The sequence below is a fragment of the Elaeis guineensis genome, chromosome 4, assembly GCF_000442705.2.
Source record: "Elaeis guineensis isolate ETL-2024a chromosome 4, EG11, whole genome shotgun sequence".
Classification (NCBI taxonomy): domain Eukaryota; kingdom Viridiplantae; phylum Streptophyta; class Magnoliopsida; order Arecales; family Arecaceae; genus Elaeis; species Elaeis guineensis.
In genome coordinates this window covers 136,310,683-136,330,390 of record NC_025996.2, presented here as the reverse complement: position 1 = coordinate 136,330,390, position 19,708 = coordinate 136,310,683, and the positions used below count along the sequence as shown (strand labels likewise).

At 33.2% G+C, this 19,708-nt stretch overlaps 1 protein-coding gene across 1 annotated transcript; it reads right to left on the bottom strand.

Moving 5' to 3' along the window:
• Positions 1-9,571: 9,571 nt before the first annotated feature.
• On the bottom strand, positions 9,572-18,757 carry LOC109505736 (wall-associated receptor kinase 17-like). Its single transcript, XM_073256209.1, has 4 exons — positions 18,642-18,757; positions 12,199-12,354; positions 10,270-10,765; positions 9,572-9,619 (listed from the first exon to the last, which is right to left on the bottom strand). Exons 1-4 carry the CDS (start codon positions 18,755-18,757, stop codon positions 9,572-9,574), a joined length of 816 nt encoding a protein of 271 aa, XP_073112310.1.
• Positions 18,758-19,708: the final 951 nt, after the last annotated feature.

Here is a 19,708-nt window from a genome sequence, read left to right as displayed (position 1 = left end):
TCTCATGAAGCATTGTTAGCAATAAAGATACAAACTAGGTGCATGAGCTTGCAAGTCATCCCTCAATATGAAGGACATGATATCTTGTTATATTTTGGAGAAAATTTGCAATCAAACAAATGTATTAACTATGGTATCCTAGAATTTATCTTTGACAGAGAGTACAGTGGTTTTCTAGATTTATATATGAGTGAGATGTAGGATTAACCAACATAGAAACCATTACATAGAATTTATATTAGAATAGAGACATGGTCAAATATATAAGTCCTAAGGCCCAAACAGTAACTTAAAAAGATTTTACAAATAATAATGATTAATAATTAATTATTTTAAAAAGAAGCTTCATATGAATAGTTTTCATAAAAGGATGTCTCTGATGGACCATGATATCATATAACTAATGATCTGATAAGATTATATTCAATGGTCATACGAGGACATTGGAATGATGGAGGACTAAATTGCAGTACATAACTTATATAAGAAAAAAGAAATAGATTGGTTTCATCCTATTCATTAAAAGATTCGATAATGTGATATGACCCCCATATCCCTATGCTGGACCATTGTAGCTAGTATGTGACAAAGCAAACTTGAAGAGGCAAGTCTTTGGTGAGTGGGAACCCAAGTAGAAGGCAACTAACCTGAGGTAGTGCCCTTGCCTAATGAAACATCTATCCTCCAAGAAGGGGGTGGCCGTTGTAAAACGGACCACCACCACCACCTCCTTTCTCTCTCTTCATCACTTTGAATTTGAGTCCAAGGACCCAAAAAGGACAATGCCTCCTTGGTCTATATAAGGAGGGCAATGTCCCTCTTGTTAGTGCATCCTAGGAGAGAGCCCTACACATTACACATAGATAGAGAGAGACATACAAAAGACTGGGGTGGTCCTTCTCCATTAAGAGAGAGGAAGGGGGGAGGAGGAAAGCTTGTTAGAAAAGCTTTTTCAATAACGCATCCCCTAGGCTCACAATTTCTAGGGACTTATAGTTTAGCAAAGCTTTAGAGTATAGGTAAGTAGATTAAAGTGGTTGTGAATATTAATTCTTAGATGTTTATATACATTCATAGCCTTGGCATCTACTGGGAATGTGAAGATAGCATCATCATCATGGGTAGATACAACTTGCTTTATCCCTTGTGCGTGCATTATATGTGGTAACATAAACATAGATCCTAATGTTTCACTGCAAGTACATAGATGAACCCCAAGATTCCATTACCTCCACCTCTGAATCCATATGATACCATCTTTAGAAATTATCCCTTGTGCATGCATTATATGTAGCAACCATAATGATACTTCCATCTGGGATGGAGACACGCAACTCAAAATCCAAAGACATAGGCATGATGCAACTTTTCTTAATGAACCCTAGTGGTGAAGGAGTGGGTAGCTCCAAGGTCAAATATAACATCGACATACACAGATGATATGCTAATAATAATGATCACAATTTTGGATTTAACTATTACTCACAAGCCTAATTAACTATAGAAAACATGATTTATAGCTAACATAAGAGCATCCATGTATATGTTTAAGCATTAATAAATAATAATAATTCATTAGGATACTTGTCTCTATATTGAATGCCTATGCATCTTGCTGAATCGAGGCATAGACATGAGCCCAACTGCTGGGCTTCCTCCTTAATCCTACCCGATAGAAGAGCCTGATCAAGTTAAAAAATCTACCTAACTGGAGGAATCTAAGAGGATGGTAATTCGGCACAATTTTAGATATCTAAATATTGGGGTTTGCAATGATAAGGCCACTATGCTGCATTGTAGCCCCATTAACCACACTCAAAATAAACCCCTCAGGAAGCAATAGTAGCCCTTCTCAACATGGTAACTACTACATCTGCCATACCGAGGTCCCCTCCTTTGCTGGCCCATCATCATTCCTAAAGTTTTAGTATCTCTTGGTTGGTTACCTGAAGGCGGAGCATCTTGTTGCCCACCAAGTCAGATCTTAGTTTTCAAATTATGATCCCTCTCCAGATGCACATTTTCAACCTTGCTCCACCAATTTCACCTTGTATCCGGCCAACTCTAGAGGTCGGATGCTAGGATTAGATCCTTGGCTGGAAGATAACTTGTTTAGGAGATCTAGTGAGAGTTTAAAGTCATTCGAAAGTATGTAGTGCAAAGCAATAATCCAGATTATTTTATATTTTGCTTTTGGATACTTTCTATTCTATATGATCTATATTGATAAATAATAATAAATAATAATAATTTTATAAATGCTAATAATTAAAATAATGACACATAATATATCTAAATTATTTTATATATTCAGATCTCAAGCAAATTCAAGATGAACTTAAGCAAGCTAAACCTAGCTCTAGCTCAAGTAATTTCCTAACCAAGCAAGACAAAATCATCAATTTCAGGTCAAAACTCATGCTAAGTTGCAAACAATTTGCTTGTTTGCCGGACCTACTTCTTTGGCTTGTTTGCACATCAAGCCCTATTTATCTTACAGGTCTTTGAAGCAATCATGTTGTTCCTGGGGGATGCCTATAGCCTGGATAAAAAGTGTGTCCCCAGCCCCTGCATTCTCTGTAGTATAATGGATCAACTTTGCCAGATAGCTTCATTCATAGGCAAACCAAACATTCTAAATAATAGGTTAAATCCTCATGGACAAGCCTTCATAATGGTCCTTTGACAAGTTTAGGAGCAATATATTACAACAAGTTGCATTTGCTTGAAACCTTTCTTCTCAGAAGAAATATTCATTTGAAACCTAAATAGGTGTCGTAAAATCAATAGTATTGTTTGCCACTATTCTTCATGCTACCAGGCTCAAAATCTCAGACAGAAAGATTGGATGAAGCTATAATGAGGTGGTTGTAGTGATCTGATCCAAATCTTCTTCGAAAGAACCTACAAAATAAGTCAAAAATCGATGAGGATCCTCCGATCTTTGATCCTCTGATGCTTAAGTTAGTTTGAGCCTCGAGAATAGGAGGTGAAAAAATAAAATAGAAAGCAGGAGGATTTATATGGAATTAGAAGATTTATGACTTTGTGGGAGCTAGAGTCCCAATGACAGAGTCTCCCTCTAGTTTGAGCTTGGGACTTGAGAGTCAAAATTTATTTGGAGGATCTTTTGGCTCTCTATTTATAAAAAAGTTGATGAGATCGTTAGAGAGTTTGTTAGACCATTAGAGAAGTTTGTTAGGCCGTTAGAGGCCAACTGTAAGTAAGCTAAAGCATAGTTGTATGTATTGACTAGAAATGAGGTCATACTTAACTGTATATGTCAGTTGAAGATGAGCTGTAACACAACTGTATGTGAGATTATGGTCAGTTGTAGCTTAATTGTAAAGATCATGGTGGGGTTTAACAAGATGACTACGATCGTAAATATAATAGTTTATCTCTATAAAATATCAAGATAAAATCAAATATCATATAAAACTCTGAACGTCTGAGATATATGTAATACTCTGCTTTAGGTTGATATTTATATGAGCTGAAATGAGTTAGATCGATATTTATATGAGCTAAGATGAATCAGATCGGTATATATATGAGCTAATCATAATACTTCATCAAAAGTCAATTCAAGTAGCTCAAGTCGATGTTTATATGAGCTGAAATGAGTCAGATCAGTATTTAGTCTCCAATTCAAATCGGCTTTATATGAATTCAACTTTTAATTCAGGTCGGCTTCCTTATAAGCTCAGTCTTTAGTTCAGATCGATTTTCTTATGAGATCAATCTCTTGTTCAGATAGACTTTCTTCTGAGCTAAGGTCAAATAAACCCCACAATACTTGCCCTCCATTTTTGAGTCTCAAAAATTTATTTTGGACAAAATAAGTAGTTCAAGAAATAAGTTTTCAGCTTGGTCGAGGTGGTGAATTTGAATCATTTGGTTTTTCAAGTGAACTACTCATAATCTTGAGTAGATCGAAAGATATCCTCGATGTGGAGATCGATATTTAATAGAACTTCAAAAATAATCATGGTCTGAAGATCGATAATGAAATTTCACTTTGATCCGAAGATCAATAATAAAATTCTAAGATAATTTTGATCTGAAGATTTGCATTTGATAGAATATCAAAATAATTTTGATCTTGAGTTTGATATCTATATGAGCTAAAAGATAATAATGATCCATAGATCGATATTTGGAAGATCTTATCTCTATTTGTGCCTCTCAGAGCTTTACCAATTTGGAGATTGAATTTATAGAGACTTTATCTCCATTTATGCCCTTTAGTGCTCTATTAATTCAAAAATTAGATTTTCATAGATCGAAAGATAATGTGCAAGAATAAGCTCATCGTAGTATTTTTTTTTATTGATAATACTTTCAAAGATTTTTAAAAATTTGAGTATGGAGAGATCGATAGTTTACAATATAACCTCAATCCTGAGGTCGGTATAACTTTGACTCAAAGGTCAATATTTTGTAGAGCTGAAAAAATAACCTTGATGGTGAGGTTGGTATTTATGTGAGCTAAAATATAACCTTGATCTTGAGGTCAGTATTTGATAGAAATCTAAAATAACCTCGATCTTTAGATCAGTATTTGATTGAACTGAAAGAGAACCTCGACCTTTAGATCGATATTTTATAAAACTAAAAGATAACCTCGATCTTTAGATCGATATTTGATAGAACTGAATGATAATCTCGACCTTCAGATCGGTATTTGATAGAACTGAATGATAATCATGACCTTTAGATTGATATTTTATAGAACTAAAAGATAACATCGATCCTTATATCGGTATTTTATAGAACTAAAAGATAACTTCGATCCTCAGATTGATATTTTATAGAATTGAAAGATAATCTTGATCTTTAGGTTGATATTTGATAAAACTAAATGATAACTTCGATCTTCAAGTCGGTATTTGATAGAACTGAATGATAATCTCGACTTTCAGATCGACATTTAATAGAACTGAATGATAATCATGACCTTCAAATCAATATTTTATAGAATTGAAAGATAATCTCGACCCTCATATCGATATTTTATAAAACTAAAAGATAACATCAACCCTCAGATCGATATTTTATAGAACTGAAAGATAACCTCGACCTTCAAATTGATATTTGATAGAATTGAATGATAATCTCGACCTTCAGATCGATTTTTGATAGAACTGAATGACAACTATGACCTTCAGATCAGTATTTTATAGAACTGAAAGATAATCTTGATCCTCAAATCGGTATTTTATAGAGCTGAAAGATAATCTCGACCTTTAGATCGATATTTGACAGAACTGAATGATAATCTCGACCTTCAGATTGATATTTAATAGAACTGAATGACAACTATGACTTTTAGATCGATATTTTATAAAATTGAATGATAATCTCGATCTTCATATCAGTATTTTATAAAATTAAAAGATAACCTTGACCTTCAAATCGATTTTTTCAAAATAACTTTGACCTTTAGATCGATATTTTCAAGATAGCTTCGACTTTCAGATCGATATATGATAGAAATTTAAGATAATCTCGACCTTTAGATTGATATTTTATAGAGCTGAAGATAGACTCAACCTTTAGATCGATATTTTATAGAGCTGAAGATAATCTCAATCTTTAGATCAATATTTTTAAAATAATTTCAGCCTTTAAGTCGATATCTAATAGAACTGAATGATAATCTCAACCTTCAAATTGGTATTTCATAGAATTGAGAGATAACTTCGATCTTCAGATCGATATTTGATAAAACTGAATACTTTCATATCAGTAGTTTATAGAACTGAAAGATAACTTCGATCTTCAGATCGATATTTTATAGAATTGAAAGATAATCTCGACTTTTAGATCGATATTTTTAAGATAATTTTGATCTTTAGATCAATATTTAATAGAATTTCGATCCAAAGATCTTATCTTCATGCCCTTTGGGGCTCTACCGATCCAGAGATCGAACTTTAATGAGGAGACCTTATCTCTATGCCCTTCGGAGCTCTGCCAATCTGGAGATTAGACTTTGATGAGGAGATCCTATCTCCATGTCCTTCGGGGCTCTACTAATCTGAAGATTGAAGTTAGGGATATCTTATCTCCATTTGGATCTTTTGGTGCTTTTTCGATTCGAAGATCAGATTCGGAGAGATCTTATCTTCATTTGAGCCTCTCGAGATATTATCGATTTGGAGATTGAATTTGGAGAGATCTTATCTCTATTTTAGCCTCTCAGGACTCTATCAATTTTGAGATCGGATTTGGAGAGATCTTATCTCCATTTTGGTTTCTCAAAATTTTATCCATTCAGAGATCGAATTTTTGATGATCTCGACCTTCTGATGAGGTCGACCCTTCTCTGATGAGCTTGACCTTCTAGTGAGGTCGGCTTTTAGCTTCTTAATGAGGATAACTCTTTGATAAGCTCGTCCTCCAGATGAAGTCGGCTTTTAGCTTTCTGATAATGAATTTGAGAAGTATTTTTGAAACTATATACTTTTGAGAAAAGAGAATAGTGTTATTGAGTTTGTATAAAATTTAATATTACACAAAATGAAACACATTTTCTGAAACTAGCCAAATTTGATTTAAATTTAGGAAGAAAAGTAGTTTCATTTTCTTCACTCTCAATCCTTATTTTTTTAAAAGGAGGAAGTCTTATTATGAATTTGAAAGTTAAACTCGAGTTTAATTTGAAAAGGAGAGAACTCAAATCAAATTTTAAAAATTAAATATCTTTAGATTTGAGTCTTTATTTGATTTTATTGCTACCAAAAAGGAGAAGAAGATGTATGACGAGTATATTGCTTGAAATGAGCATATGTATACGTTGAAATTTAGTATCAAATGTCTAAAATCTGAATTTAGATAAATTAAAATTTTAATGAAGTGTCTATTCATATATGTTTATTTTGTCACTTCATGATTCATATTGGCAAGTTAATTGAAATACATTATGTTTAGTTATTATGGATTATTTATAAATTTAGATATAGATACTATATTTTATACTATCTTGATGTATCTTTTAATATTCTATTTTATTGGATGAAATTATAGATATTGATTTTTTAGTATGTATTGATATATTAGGCTGACATTATATACTTATCTGTAAACTTATTATGATTGATATACTCTATCGAACTTCTATATCTCTTATTGATGTGAACTCATGTGGTATTTTGGCTTACATTATGTAGTAAATGCCAAATGTGACTATTGTTGGCATGATCTTCTGTGTATCTTATTTGATACATTTTATTATATATTTTTTTGTTATTTATGTGGCAGATTCATTATATTTAAATAAATATGGGGAGTAGTTTCTAATTAAGAATGTAAATTTTTTTACCTATATTGATGATGTCAAAAAGGGGGAGTGGTATAAATTAGTATTATATTGTATAAGCAGAAATGTATGCAATGCATGTAACTATATCAAATTTGAAAATTTCTGCATCATGTGTTAGAACCGTAGCCCCTAACTCCTCTTCTAAAAAAAATTGTTTAATAAAAGTTAATGCCTTGAAGAGATGCATTAATTGAATACATAGGTATATATCTTAATCTCAAGCTCATTCATTTTAAATGGCACTACTTTACTCTAATATTTTATATGCTTCATTTTGCTTATACTCAAATATTTTGTCATTATCAAAAAAGAGAAGATTGTTATCTCAAAAATTGATTTTGATGACCATAAAATATTTTAGAGAAGTACAATAATTTTTATCTTTTGGAGAAGCTTAAGTGTGTATTTCAAAAAATTCAAGAATTTGAATTGATAAAGATGCTTAGAGAAGGCCAAAATTATAAATTCATCAAGTTGAAGATAAAAATAATATTATTCGAAAGCCTCAAGTATATTCAAGATGACTTCGGATCATTTGAAAGCAATTTTGAAAGTTTTAAAAATTAAAAAATGAAAAAAATCTTTTTTGGGCAAAAAGGGACGACCTTTTTCTTAGAGGACGACCCATGGGTCCACACCAGACATAAAAATGTGCATAATGATTAGATTTTTAGGCCGCTTTTAACATATTTAATGCTTCATGATCATTCTCCAATAGTTTTAAATAGCTACTAAATTTTTTTCAGCACTGATTAAAGGTAAAGGCATTCAAAAGGAGAGAAAAAACAAGAAAAATAAAAAAAAAAAGATTGAAAAAAAAATTCATCTCCAAGACAAAGAAGCATTCATTTGAAGTTGAACTACCTCTCAAAAGGAGATTCAACTTTTCATTCCATCTGAGAGTGTTTTTAAAGGCTTCTACTACATTAAATAAAGTATATTTTAAAGTTTCATTGTGCTTATTAAGGAGCTAAATCTAATTTACATTGTTATATTTTTTGTTCTTGCTTGCTGTTTTGTATATAAATTTTGGAGAGATTTTAAAACTTGAAAAAGGTTGATCCGAACCTTAAATCGGAGTATATTGGGTTGGTTTATATCTGAAAAATAAGTATCTAGCTTGAAAAGCTAGGGTCAGTAGGATCCGATATTGTAATCATTGTATATGATTATTGGATTGAAATTCTCAAATAGGAGTTTGGAGAGTGGATGTAGATGCAAAATTGGTACCAAACTACTATAAATCCTCTTTATTTATGATGACTTGTTTACTCTTGTATTCTTATGTCATTCACTTACTTGCTAGTTTCATTATTTATTACATTGTTTGTTATTGTCACTGCACATTGCACTTTCACACTTTTAACATATTTTTGTGGTTTACTTTTCACTTAAAATTTTTTAACAAGTTAATTCACCCCTCCTCTTGGGTTGCATAGCTGGGCAACAATTTTTGAAAGAAATTCTTTGGTAATTAGTAAATAATTATTGGGATCCATACCTTTTAAAATTGGTTTTTATCTACTTTTATAGAATTGTTAGAAAATGAGGTTAGCTTTACAATCTTTTGAAGTTAAACATGTTTATAGAGAGGTAAATAGTGCTGCAGAGTGAAAAGTTGGATGCATGAATTAGTGGATATTTTTTTCCTTAAAAGAATGAAAACTTGTTGTTTTATATCAACCATGAGTTCTATCCTATTAATTATAGTAATCCATATTTTTAGAAGTTTTATAATTAAGCCTTTTACATATATTATCGCATAAATATGACTTATTATATATTTACTCTCCTAAGATCACTATTTGCATATATAGCTCTCAGATCATATTGTGTTTCCATTGATACATCTCCTATCAGATTTTTGACTAATAGTATTGAAATTATCATTTTAAATCTAAAAGGCATTATTGCCCTTCTGCATTAAGACTCTTAAAATTTAACATTTTGTTTATATTGTAAAGATTTATTTTTCTGATAACATTTTAGGATAATAAATTTGTTTTATACTTAAAGCAGCTTTCTATTGATACCATCAATCAAATCTTACAAGATGAATATTCTGGTAAAAATAGAAAGATTCAAGGATATATGTGTAAATAGTGAATTTTGAAAGGTAAATAGGTGGTAAGTCATATATGCAAGGGTATATATATAAAATAATAAATTATTTAAATGTATTACTTTGATATATTTTATTTGTTCTATTGCATTCATGCTTTCAAATGGTCTATATTTGACCCTTCAATCAATGTAACCAAAACTATCCTCTAAAAGTATGAGCAAATATGTAAGTAGTTTTGAACAAGCACAAAGAACTTCAGAAGCAACCAAAAGTATCGAGCTTTTACAACTCATACAAATAAGAAATCAAGCTTTGTACTATTGTGAAGGTTTGCTTCAACAACAATAAGACATGACAGTAGAGAGGCTGACTTTGTCTCCAATGAGGGGAGCCATGGGTTCATCAAGGCACTGGAGGGGCCTGTTAATCAACTAAATTCAAGGAAGATCATTTATGAGGAGATGGTGATGTTTGAAGAGCAACCTAAACATTGTGAGCAAGAGGAACGAGGCAATGAATCTCAAGACTATGTCAAGGAGGAGTAAAAGATGTCTTGGGTTCAACCATTACGTTTAATATAGTACATCATCAAATGTTGCATGAATAAATTCAATCTGTAGCTAGATCACTAGTTTCTATCACATAGATCTTTAGTACAACATGTAGAGATAGCAACAAAATACAAAAGTTCAAATGAATAATTTGATCAATATTTGCTTAAGGAAGTAGGAAGCATCAATAGCATAGACAATATCTCAACAGCTCTCTACAAAAAGAGCGGTTTCTCATAAATCCATCACCGTGCAAGATCCATATACGGAAGCTAATATATCACCTTCTAAACTATATTGTCTGCTTGCCTTCGCAATGTGTCCACTTGATCATATGGGACTGACATTGAAGCTCCAGAGTCCAATACTTTAGCTGTATAAATATCATCTAATAGTATATTTGTAGACTTGATATCTTTGTAAATGATTGGTACCAAAGCAATTGAGTTCAAATATGCTAGCACTCTAGCAGTTTCCGCAGCTATCTTTAGATGAACTTCCAATGGCATCAAGAAATCATGACTTTGACTATGGATATGATGGAAGAGGGTTCCATTGGATATGAACTCATACACAAGCAACGGAACTTGGATCTCTAAATGGTAGCCCAAGAGTCTTGCAACATTCCTATGAGTGATGTGAGAAAGAATGATGATCTCATTGATGCATTGCTCAATTTGGTTCTCATCAACTAATTTGGACTTTTTGATGGCCGCAACATCTTGACTTGGCAAAATATCCTTGTATACAGTACCATATCCACCACGATCGAGGATCTGCCTCTCGTTGAAGTCGGTAGTTGCCTTTTCTAGTTTCTCTATACTAAAGATCTTCAATGTTGCATTAGAATCTTGACTTAAGATTTATTGTTGCAGAAACAAGCCTACATTTTGTTGAAAGAACTTGGCTTTCATCTTGATTAGTTTTCTTTTGTTGGAAAGCTAGTATAACTTCAAACTTTCAGTGATAATAAGCAAGAGGCTTAGGCCCACACCTGCATCCAAATAGTAGGAAGTTTAGTTTTAAAAAATCTCAATTGATGGAAGTTCTTTCTGGCAAGCACAGGTGATGGTTTTATTGCTAAGCTTTGAAACTTTAAACATACTAGAAAGTATGTTGCTCCACTTGTAACTTTGTTTGTTCACAAATATACATACATATATATATTATATACACACACGCGCGCGCGTGTGCGCACTTCTCTGTGGCACTACCTTGATCATCCAAACTTAAATTTCAAGCAAATATTTCATCACAATTTTGTAGGCCCAATTAAATTTTATTCTTATAAGAACTAATAATGTGTATTTATCTAAGAACTGATTTTGATAAATACAAAATATTTGAGTATTTATTTTTGTACTAATGTGTTGTTGAAGTTCATGTAAAGAATGTTTCAAAAAACTAAAATCACTTAGAAGCATTTTTTGAATGTCAAGCTATGAAGCCAAAGAGAGTAGAATAGAAGAAGTCACATCATAAAAAAATCAAATAGAAGAGGTCAAAAACTGACTCCAAGCTTCAAAAAGTTGACTTTGGCATATAATTATGAAGTGACACAGTTTAAGAGTTGACTCCTACTTTTTGTGAGTTGACTCTCTCGATAGACAGAGAGTAGATTCTTTAGCACTAGCCTTGAATCGACTCCTACTTGACCTCGAGTCGATTTCCTAAAAAAAATAGAGAATCATATTCTATAAATCAGACATCGAGTCAACCCCTACATCTATTGAGTCAACTCAAAATTATTTCAAGTCGACCTCTACTTAGTCTCGAGTCAGACTCGACTGCAATTGATAGTTCTAAGACTAGTTCTGCAAAAGTTTTAGGAAGTGCACAGAATTATTCCAACAGCTAGAAATAGTCATTTAGACATTTTAAGTGGTTTTAAAGACTACCAAATAAAGAGAAGATCTATGAGAAGAAAAAAATAAAGAGACAACTAAAGTGTATTTAGTGAGCATTCAAAAAAAGATAAAGCTTCCAACCATCATTTTCTTAAAATATTTAAGTGGTCTTTAGTACATTGATTGTCAAGCTTCCTCAACATGATCTTCTAAAGTTTCATCAGCCTTTTATTTATTTTTTTAGGAGCTTTTTATTATATTATTTATTCTATTCTTTCATTTTATTATAAATAAGTTTCAATTAGGATTGAAACTTGAAGAAAGATATATCCAAGTCTTAAATTGGAGTGAAATTATTGTGTAAGTCAAAATAATCGAGTAAAAGACGAACCAAGGGTGAGATCTTACAAGCTTAGCAAGCTGATCCGGAGGGTGGCATTGCCGTCAAAGAAGGTTAGTGCCAGTACCGCACCAAAGAGGGTGTGGCCACGATCATGGCCAGCGAGGATGGCGTAATACTCAGCGGTCCCCTTTTCTAGCCACCTGTCGGGGAGGTTCTTGGCCCTGCATTCCACCCACCGACAAACCTAGTCGGAGAAGCTGTGGTGGAAGGTGAAGCCCAGGGTAGCTGCAGCATCAACATCGCAGATCAAGAAGTACAAGAAGAAGAAGAAGAGGATAGAAAAGGTGGAGAAGCAGGAGAATGCGGTGGCCATTAGGAAAGGAGATCAAGTTAGGGGGAGAAACCCCAAAGAGAGAGGCATTGATGTATCAATAGTGGGGGCTTAAAACGGAGCTCGAGGTCGAGGAACGAATCAATTTCATGGCGTGACATCGACATCAAGTGTCTCGTGCTACTTATAGATGATGCTTGATGAAATTAATGATCTTTTTATTTTCAAGACTAATAGCCGATGGTGATCGCTAAGTGGGAAGTGGTGGGTCCAATAGATCCACCACCTAATTATCTTTCAGGTTCTTGGTTCGGATGTCTCCAATGCCGGTGGATCTAACTGTGAACATTACATATTTTATTTTTTATTATAAAAAAATTATTCTTAATTTTCAAGACCATGACACCAAGGATCTAAATTTGCAATGGTATGGTACCTTGCAAGGTTAAACCAATATGGAGAAGTATATTTCGTTTGTTGATTATCTTTTTCTTTTTTTGGTAGAAACCATCTTTTTGCTAATGCATGAACAAAAAACAATAGTACATCTGCTTTTTTGGAAATTATGTTTGTTAGTTCATTTGATAAAAGGGTTTGGAAATTCATTCTTTAATACTTTGACAGCCAAACATATTATAAAATTTATATCGATCCACGAGAGGAAATGGGTGTCATTTAGGAGGGAAAAGTATGGTGAGTGGTTTGCTACATCTTCCCTGGCATATTAATAAAATAGTTCGCTTCTTTGGAAGAAATTGTGGGGGTACTTGGTTAGAGGGATTTGAGGTCTGTAATAGGAATCGAAATGGATGACTCACATTCCAACCACTTGGTTGGAGGGATTCACATTCTGATTCTGATTTCGGGATGGAATGTGAATAGCTTAATCTACCTAAAACTCTATCTTTATTCTTCCCTTTGGATTCAAATTTTCATTCTAATTTCGATTTTGATTCTAGTCATAAACCAAATGCTTCGGAGAATTTGGTCATTTCACTGCTCATTCCAATCCATTCCGATTTCAATTTCGATTTCGATTCCAGCCGCAAACCAAGCATCCCCTGTGTGTTCTTTTGCTCTCTTAATATTATCTACTCTTAGGTGGATTGTGAACAATAAGTCATCTATCGACATGATTCAAAACCTTTGGATGTCATCTATACCATTGGACACTGGCCTACTTTGGTTGATATTGTCTATTTCTCTTCCTTAGGATGCATAACTTTATGATGCTTGATGTGAATGATTGGAATGCCCCGATGATATACCAGTATTTTTCTAAGACTTTGGCTTAAAGAATTCTGTCTATTCCTCTCCCTAGTGGAGATATTGCTGATGGTTGTGATGGGGTCGTTCGACTAGATTATTGATTAGAGTTGGACATTTTTATAAGTATTTTAGACTTGAAGAACTATCAAATAGAAGTACTGGTTGGATCTGAAGGACTTTTTAAGTTCATCCCAGCATTGCCTTATTTATGTAGAAACTAGCATGGAATCATCTTTGTCATGACCTTTGTCATGACTTAGAGGAATCCACTGCTAATATTATCTTGCCTTGCATAATGGCGACACAGATTTGGGGATTGGCTTTGATTTCTAATTCTTCAACTATTCTTGCTCTTTCTTTAGATGATTTTCTCTAGAATATTAAAGAGAGAATTGGTAAAGAAAATAAGAGATCAAAAGGCTATTCTGATGTCTTATATCACATAGCAAATTTGGTATGCAAGAAATAATTGGATTTTTCATAAAAATTGTTCAGAATCTCATATTAGTTATAGTTCGAGCTCAAAACAAGCATAGGAATACATTAATGTTAATATCTTAAAAGACACTTTGATAGCTAGGAAATATTTTGTGGCTTTGTTTCTCTATAGGTTTTGCATCTTCTCGGAGAATTTATTTTACTTGGATGCTATCACCCCTTGGTTTCCTCTAGGTTAATTTTAATAATAATGTGCTGCACATAGCTGATTTAGGTGGACCTAGCTTTGTTATAACGAGCTCTAGTGGAGTTTTAGTAGAAGCTCTAGTGGAGTTTTGGTTGTGGTAGTGGATGGTTGTTTGGTTGATACCACAGTACCGATAGCAGAACTTTGTATTGTATGGGAAGATATATCATGTGCTTCAAGAAGTTTGAAGGCAACTCCCTATTATTTTTGAAGAAGGTTCTTTAGCAATTGTTAAATAGTTGTTAGGATCCGAACCTTTTAAGATTGGTTCTCATCCATTTTTACAGGATTGTTAGAAAATGATGATTGCCTTATAATCTTTTGAAGTTAAACATATTTATGGAGAGGCAAATAGTGCTATGGATTGAAAAGTTAGGTGCATGAATTAGTGGATGGTTTTTTCTTTAAAGAATGGAAACTTGTTGTTTTATATCAACCATGAGATATATCCCTTTAATTGTAGCATTCTATAGTTTTAGAAGTTTTATACTTAGGCTTTTTACATATATTATCCTATAAATATGACTTATTATATATTTACCCTCCAAAAATCACTATTTTCATATATAGCTCTCAGATCATCTTATTTTTTCATTGATACATCTCCTATTAGATTTTTGACTAATAGTATTAAAATTATCATTTTAAATCTAAAAGGCATCATTGCCCTTTTGCACTAATATTCTTAAAATTTAACATTTAGTTTATATTATAAAGATTTTTTTTTTGATAACATTTTAGGATAATAAATTTTGTCTTATACTTAAAACTGCTATCTATTAGTACCATCAATCAAATCTTACGTGATGGGTATTCTTGCAAAAATAGAAAGATTCGATGATATATGTGTAAATAGTGAATTTCTAAAGGTAAAGATGTGGTAAGTCATATCTGCAAGGGTATATATATGTAACTAATAAATTATTTAAGAGTATTATTTAGATATATTTTATTTGTTCTATGCCATTCGTGCTTTCAAATGGTCTACATTTGACCTTTTAATCAATGTAACCAAAACTATCCTGTAGAAATACGACCAAACATGCAATTAGTCTGCAACAAGTACTAAGAACTCTAGAAGCAATGAAAAGTATTGAGCACTTACAAGTCATAGAAGTAGAAAATTAATAAAGCTTTGTACTATTGTGAAGGTTCACTGCAACAAGAATGAACCATGACAGTGGAGGGGCTGACTTTTCCTCAAGGAGGGGATCCATGGATTCATCAAAGGCACAACAGGTGCCTATTAATCAGCCAAATTCAAGGAAGATCACTTATGAGGAGATGGTGTTGATTGAAGAGCAATCTGAACATAATGAGCAAGAGGTGCCACGTAATGAATCTCAAGACCATCTCAAGGAGGAGTAAAAGAAGTCTTCGGTTCAAGCGGCATATTTAATATATAAAGTACTGTTGGAAAATGTGTCCCAAAAAGCTAATCGTCAAGCTGTTGACGGTTGAGCAACCAAGTATTGTAATTGATTTGTTAATAAATAAAATATATTTGGCATTTTCATCATAAGCTTTCATCTTCTAATGAACTCCGTTGTTATGATGAAGTCCTTAAGACTATTTAAGTTCGATAAAGAGAGGATTTATCGATTAGTCCTTAAAACTGTTCACGACCAAATGATAGGCTGTTAATAAGGACGACAGCTTCTATCAAGCATAGGTCACTGTAGGCCATATGGGTTGGTTGTCCTCTTAACCAAGGAGTGTGGAGACACTGGTATGGCATACAGGTGAGATGTAAGGGTACATCGTCATTGAACGTGACCAACTCCAGAGCATTCTGCTGTCGAGAATGTCTCTGATGAGATATAGGTATAAATGTCCCTTAGACTTGAGATCGCCTCATTGACTTGCAAGCAACTCACTGTGCTTTGGTACTAGACTAACTGAATTTTTAATTCAGGGACGGAAGGCTTCTGGGCACAGTCAAGTACTTGCGAAGTCAGAGTGTGATCGAGATGGGATTGACCACTCCAAGAGTTGGAGAAGAATGAGTCGCTGTATTTCAATTTAGCAAAACCTTGGCCAGGGTAATCCATCAGATGGATTTGATATTTTGAAATACAATGTGGACAACCTGATCAGAGTTGACAGTTGAGCTCTGGGGTGTCCTATGATCATTTTAGTCAAGGAGATGAATTATATGAAAACTATATCCGCATGGGTTCTAAGGATGTTGTTCTACACATTCGACCTATTCGGACGTCGGGTACCATTGCTAGATGGTCACTTCGATTGGTATAGAAATTTATTTCTATGCTACCGGCTTAGGTTCGGACTTATGAGGTCACACACATTAGAGTTTATGATCCGATCGGATGGTTGATCAACGATTAAGAATCATTATAGGGTTAAATAATCAATACGATTGACATTTAACCCAGTGCAAGTGTTGCAGGAGGATCGATTAGCAATTTGATTGCTAATTGGCTTAATTTGATTAATCCAATGGGCTGAGATTAAGTATAATTAAATATGATTTAATTAGATTTGGTTTGGGCTTGATTGGATCAAGTCCAATTGGTTTATTGGATAAGCCAAGTGCAAGGAAAGACTAGTCCTAGTTCAACTAGGACTTGGGTCAATCTAATTTCTAATTTGATTAGAAAATTAAATCAGATTTAAATCTAATTTAAATCTGATTAAATTAGGTTCTTAATTGGGTTAAGACCTATTTTAATTGGGTTGATCTAATTTTGATTTGATTTAGTTTGAGAAACCAAATTAAAACAAGTTATGAGACAGAATCCTAGTAGGACTAGGATTCTACCTTGCGCCACATAAACCTTCTCCACGCCCTCTCTCTTATTCAACGCCAATCTCCACTTATTTTGTGCGACAAAAGCCCTCTCCCAGATCTCTCCCACATTCACAAAAGGTCTCCTCTCTTCTTTCTTACATGGAAGGTGATTTGGATCAAATCTAAAAGGAATAAGTTTGGATTTCGAATTCTATGAGATAGAGTTTTAGAAATCCAAAACTCTTTCAATTTTGCACCGAATTTATCCAAATTTATTTTGGAATTTTTGTGGATTTTAGGGTTTATATTGTGCACCCTTTTCTGTTGATCCATCCACAAAAATATGAAGGAGGTGCTCAAGAGTTGGGCGTCCCTTTACTTGCCATGTTTGGATAAGCCTTGACTAGGTGTTTGACCTAGACAAGGACTCTATCATATCTCTCTATATAAGATGAGTTTCTTCGTGAAATTTTAAGGGGAGATAGTTTTTTGAGAGGCCTTTCTTCCATCCAAAAATCAGAGAGAAATACCTTTGGGTCGTGGAGATATAAAAGACACAAGTTTGGGTGTCTAGAGAGAAAAACGTGAAGAAGAAGAGGGTCTTCTTCTAGAGTTTTTATTTTCATATCTTTCCTCCTTCCATCTTGAGTTTTCTGAGAGCGTCTCAGATCTGAAACTCCTCCTTCTACTTTTCATCTTTGGAAGAGTCCAAATCAAAAAGAAGGAGGCACCTGATCAACCATCAAAGAAGGATCAGCGCAGTACTAGCATACTGTGCTGATTTCCTGAAGCAGGACTTCTGATCGAGATTCGTGGGCTCGTGTGGACGACTCCTAGAGGCCGGACGCGTGTGCGGCTTGCAACATCATCCTTAAGCCCGGATCAGCAAGGTTAGAGCATCTAACTTGCAAGGTAATAGATCTGATCTATTATTTAATACATACATTAGATGTAGCTAGTATAGAAATATGTTGATATGATCAACATGTAGTTCATACTATATTTATATATATTTTAATTTTTGATTTAATGCTATGTAATAATCATGTAATAGGATCTTAGATCTAGGGATTTTCTGATCTTAGAAAATAAATTTTGATTTATTTTAGTCTTCCGCTGTATGATCTTGAAAAAGTTTCAAGATCTAATCCTGAATCTCAAGACCATCTCAAGGAGGAGTAAAAGAAGTCTTCGGTTCAAGCGGCATATTTAATATATAAAGTACATGTCTCCAAATACTTCATGGATAAATTCAAATACTCGGTAGTACATAACTACATCAATATGTAGCTAGATCACTATTTTTTATGACATAGATCTTCAATAATACAATATGTAGACATAGCAGCAAAATGCAAAGTTCAAGGAACAATTTGATCAATATCTACATAAGAAAGTAGAGAGCATCAATAGCATAGAGAAAATCTCAATGGCTCTCTACAAAAAGAGTGGTTTCTCATCAATCCATCACCTTGGGAGATCCATGGAAGCTACCATATCAACTTCTAAACTATGTTGTGTGCTTGCCTTCTCAGTAATGTATCCACTTGAAGGTCCAATACCACCTAGCAAATGCTCTGTCTCCATTTATGCCCTTTAGTGCTCTATCAATTTGAAAATTAGATTTTCATAGATCGAAAGATAATGTGCAAGAATATGCTCATCATAGTATTTTTTTTTATTGATAATACTTTCAAAGATTTTTAAAAATTTGAGTATAGAGAGATCGATAGTTTACAATATAACCTCAATCCTGAGGTCGGTATAACTTTGACTCAAAGGTCGATATTTTGTAGAGCTGAAAAAATAACCTTGATGGTGAGGTTGGCATTTATGTGAGCTAAAATATAACCTTGGTCTTAAGGTCAGTATTTGATAGAAATCCAAAATAATCTCGATCTTTAGATCAGTATTTGATTGAACTGAAAGAGAACCTCGACCTTCAGATCGATATTTTATAAAACTAAAAGATAACCTCGATCTTTAGATCGATATTTGATAGAACTGAATGATAATCTCGACCTTTAGATCGGTATTTGATAGAACTGAATGATAATCATTACCTTTAGATTGATATTTTATAGAACTAAAAGATAATATCGATCCTTATATCGATATTTTATAGAACTAAAAGATAATCTTGATCCTCAGATTGATATTTTATAGAACTGAAAGATAATCTTGATCTTCAAGTCGATATTTGATAAAACTAAATGATAACTTTGATCTTCAAGTCGGTATTTGATAGAACTGAATGATAATTTCGACTTTTAGATCGGCATTTAATAGAACTGAATGATAATCATGACCTTCAAATCAATATTTTATAGAATTGAAAGATAATCTCGATCCTCATATCGATATTTTATAGAACTGAAAGATAACCTCAACCCTCAGATCGATATTTTATAAAACTGAAAGATAACCTCGACCTTCAAATTGATATTTGATAGAATTGAATGATAATCTCGACCTTCAGATCGGTTTTTGATAGAATTGAATGATAATCTCGACCTTCAGATCGATTTTTGATAGAAC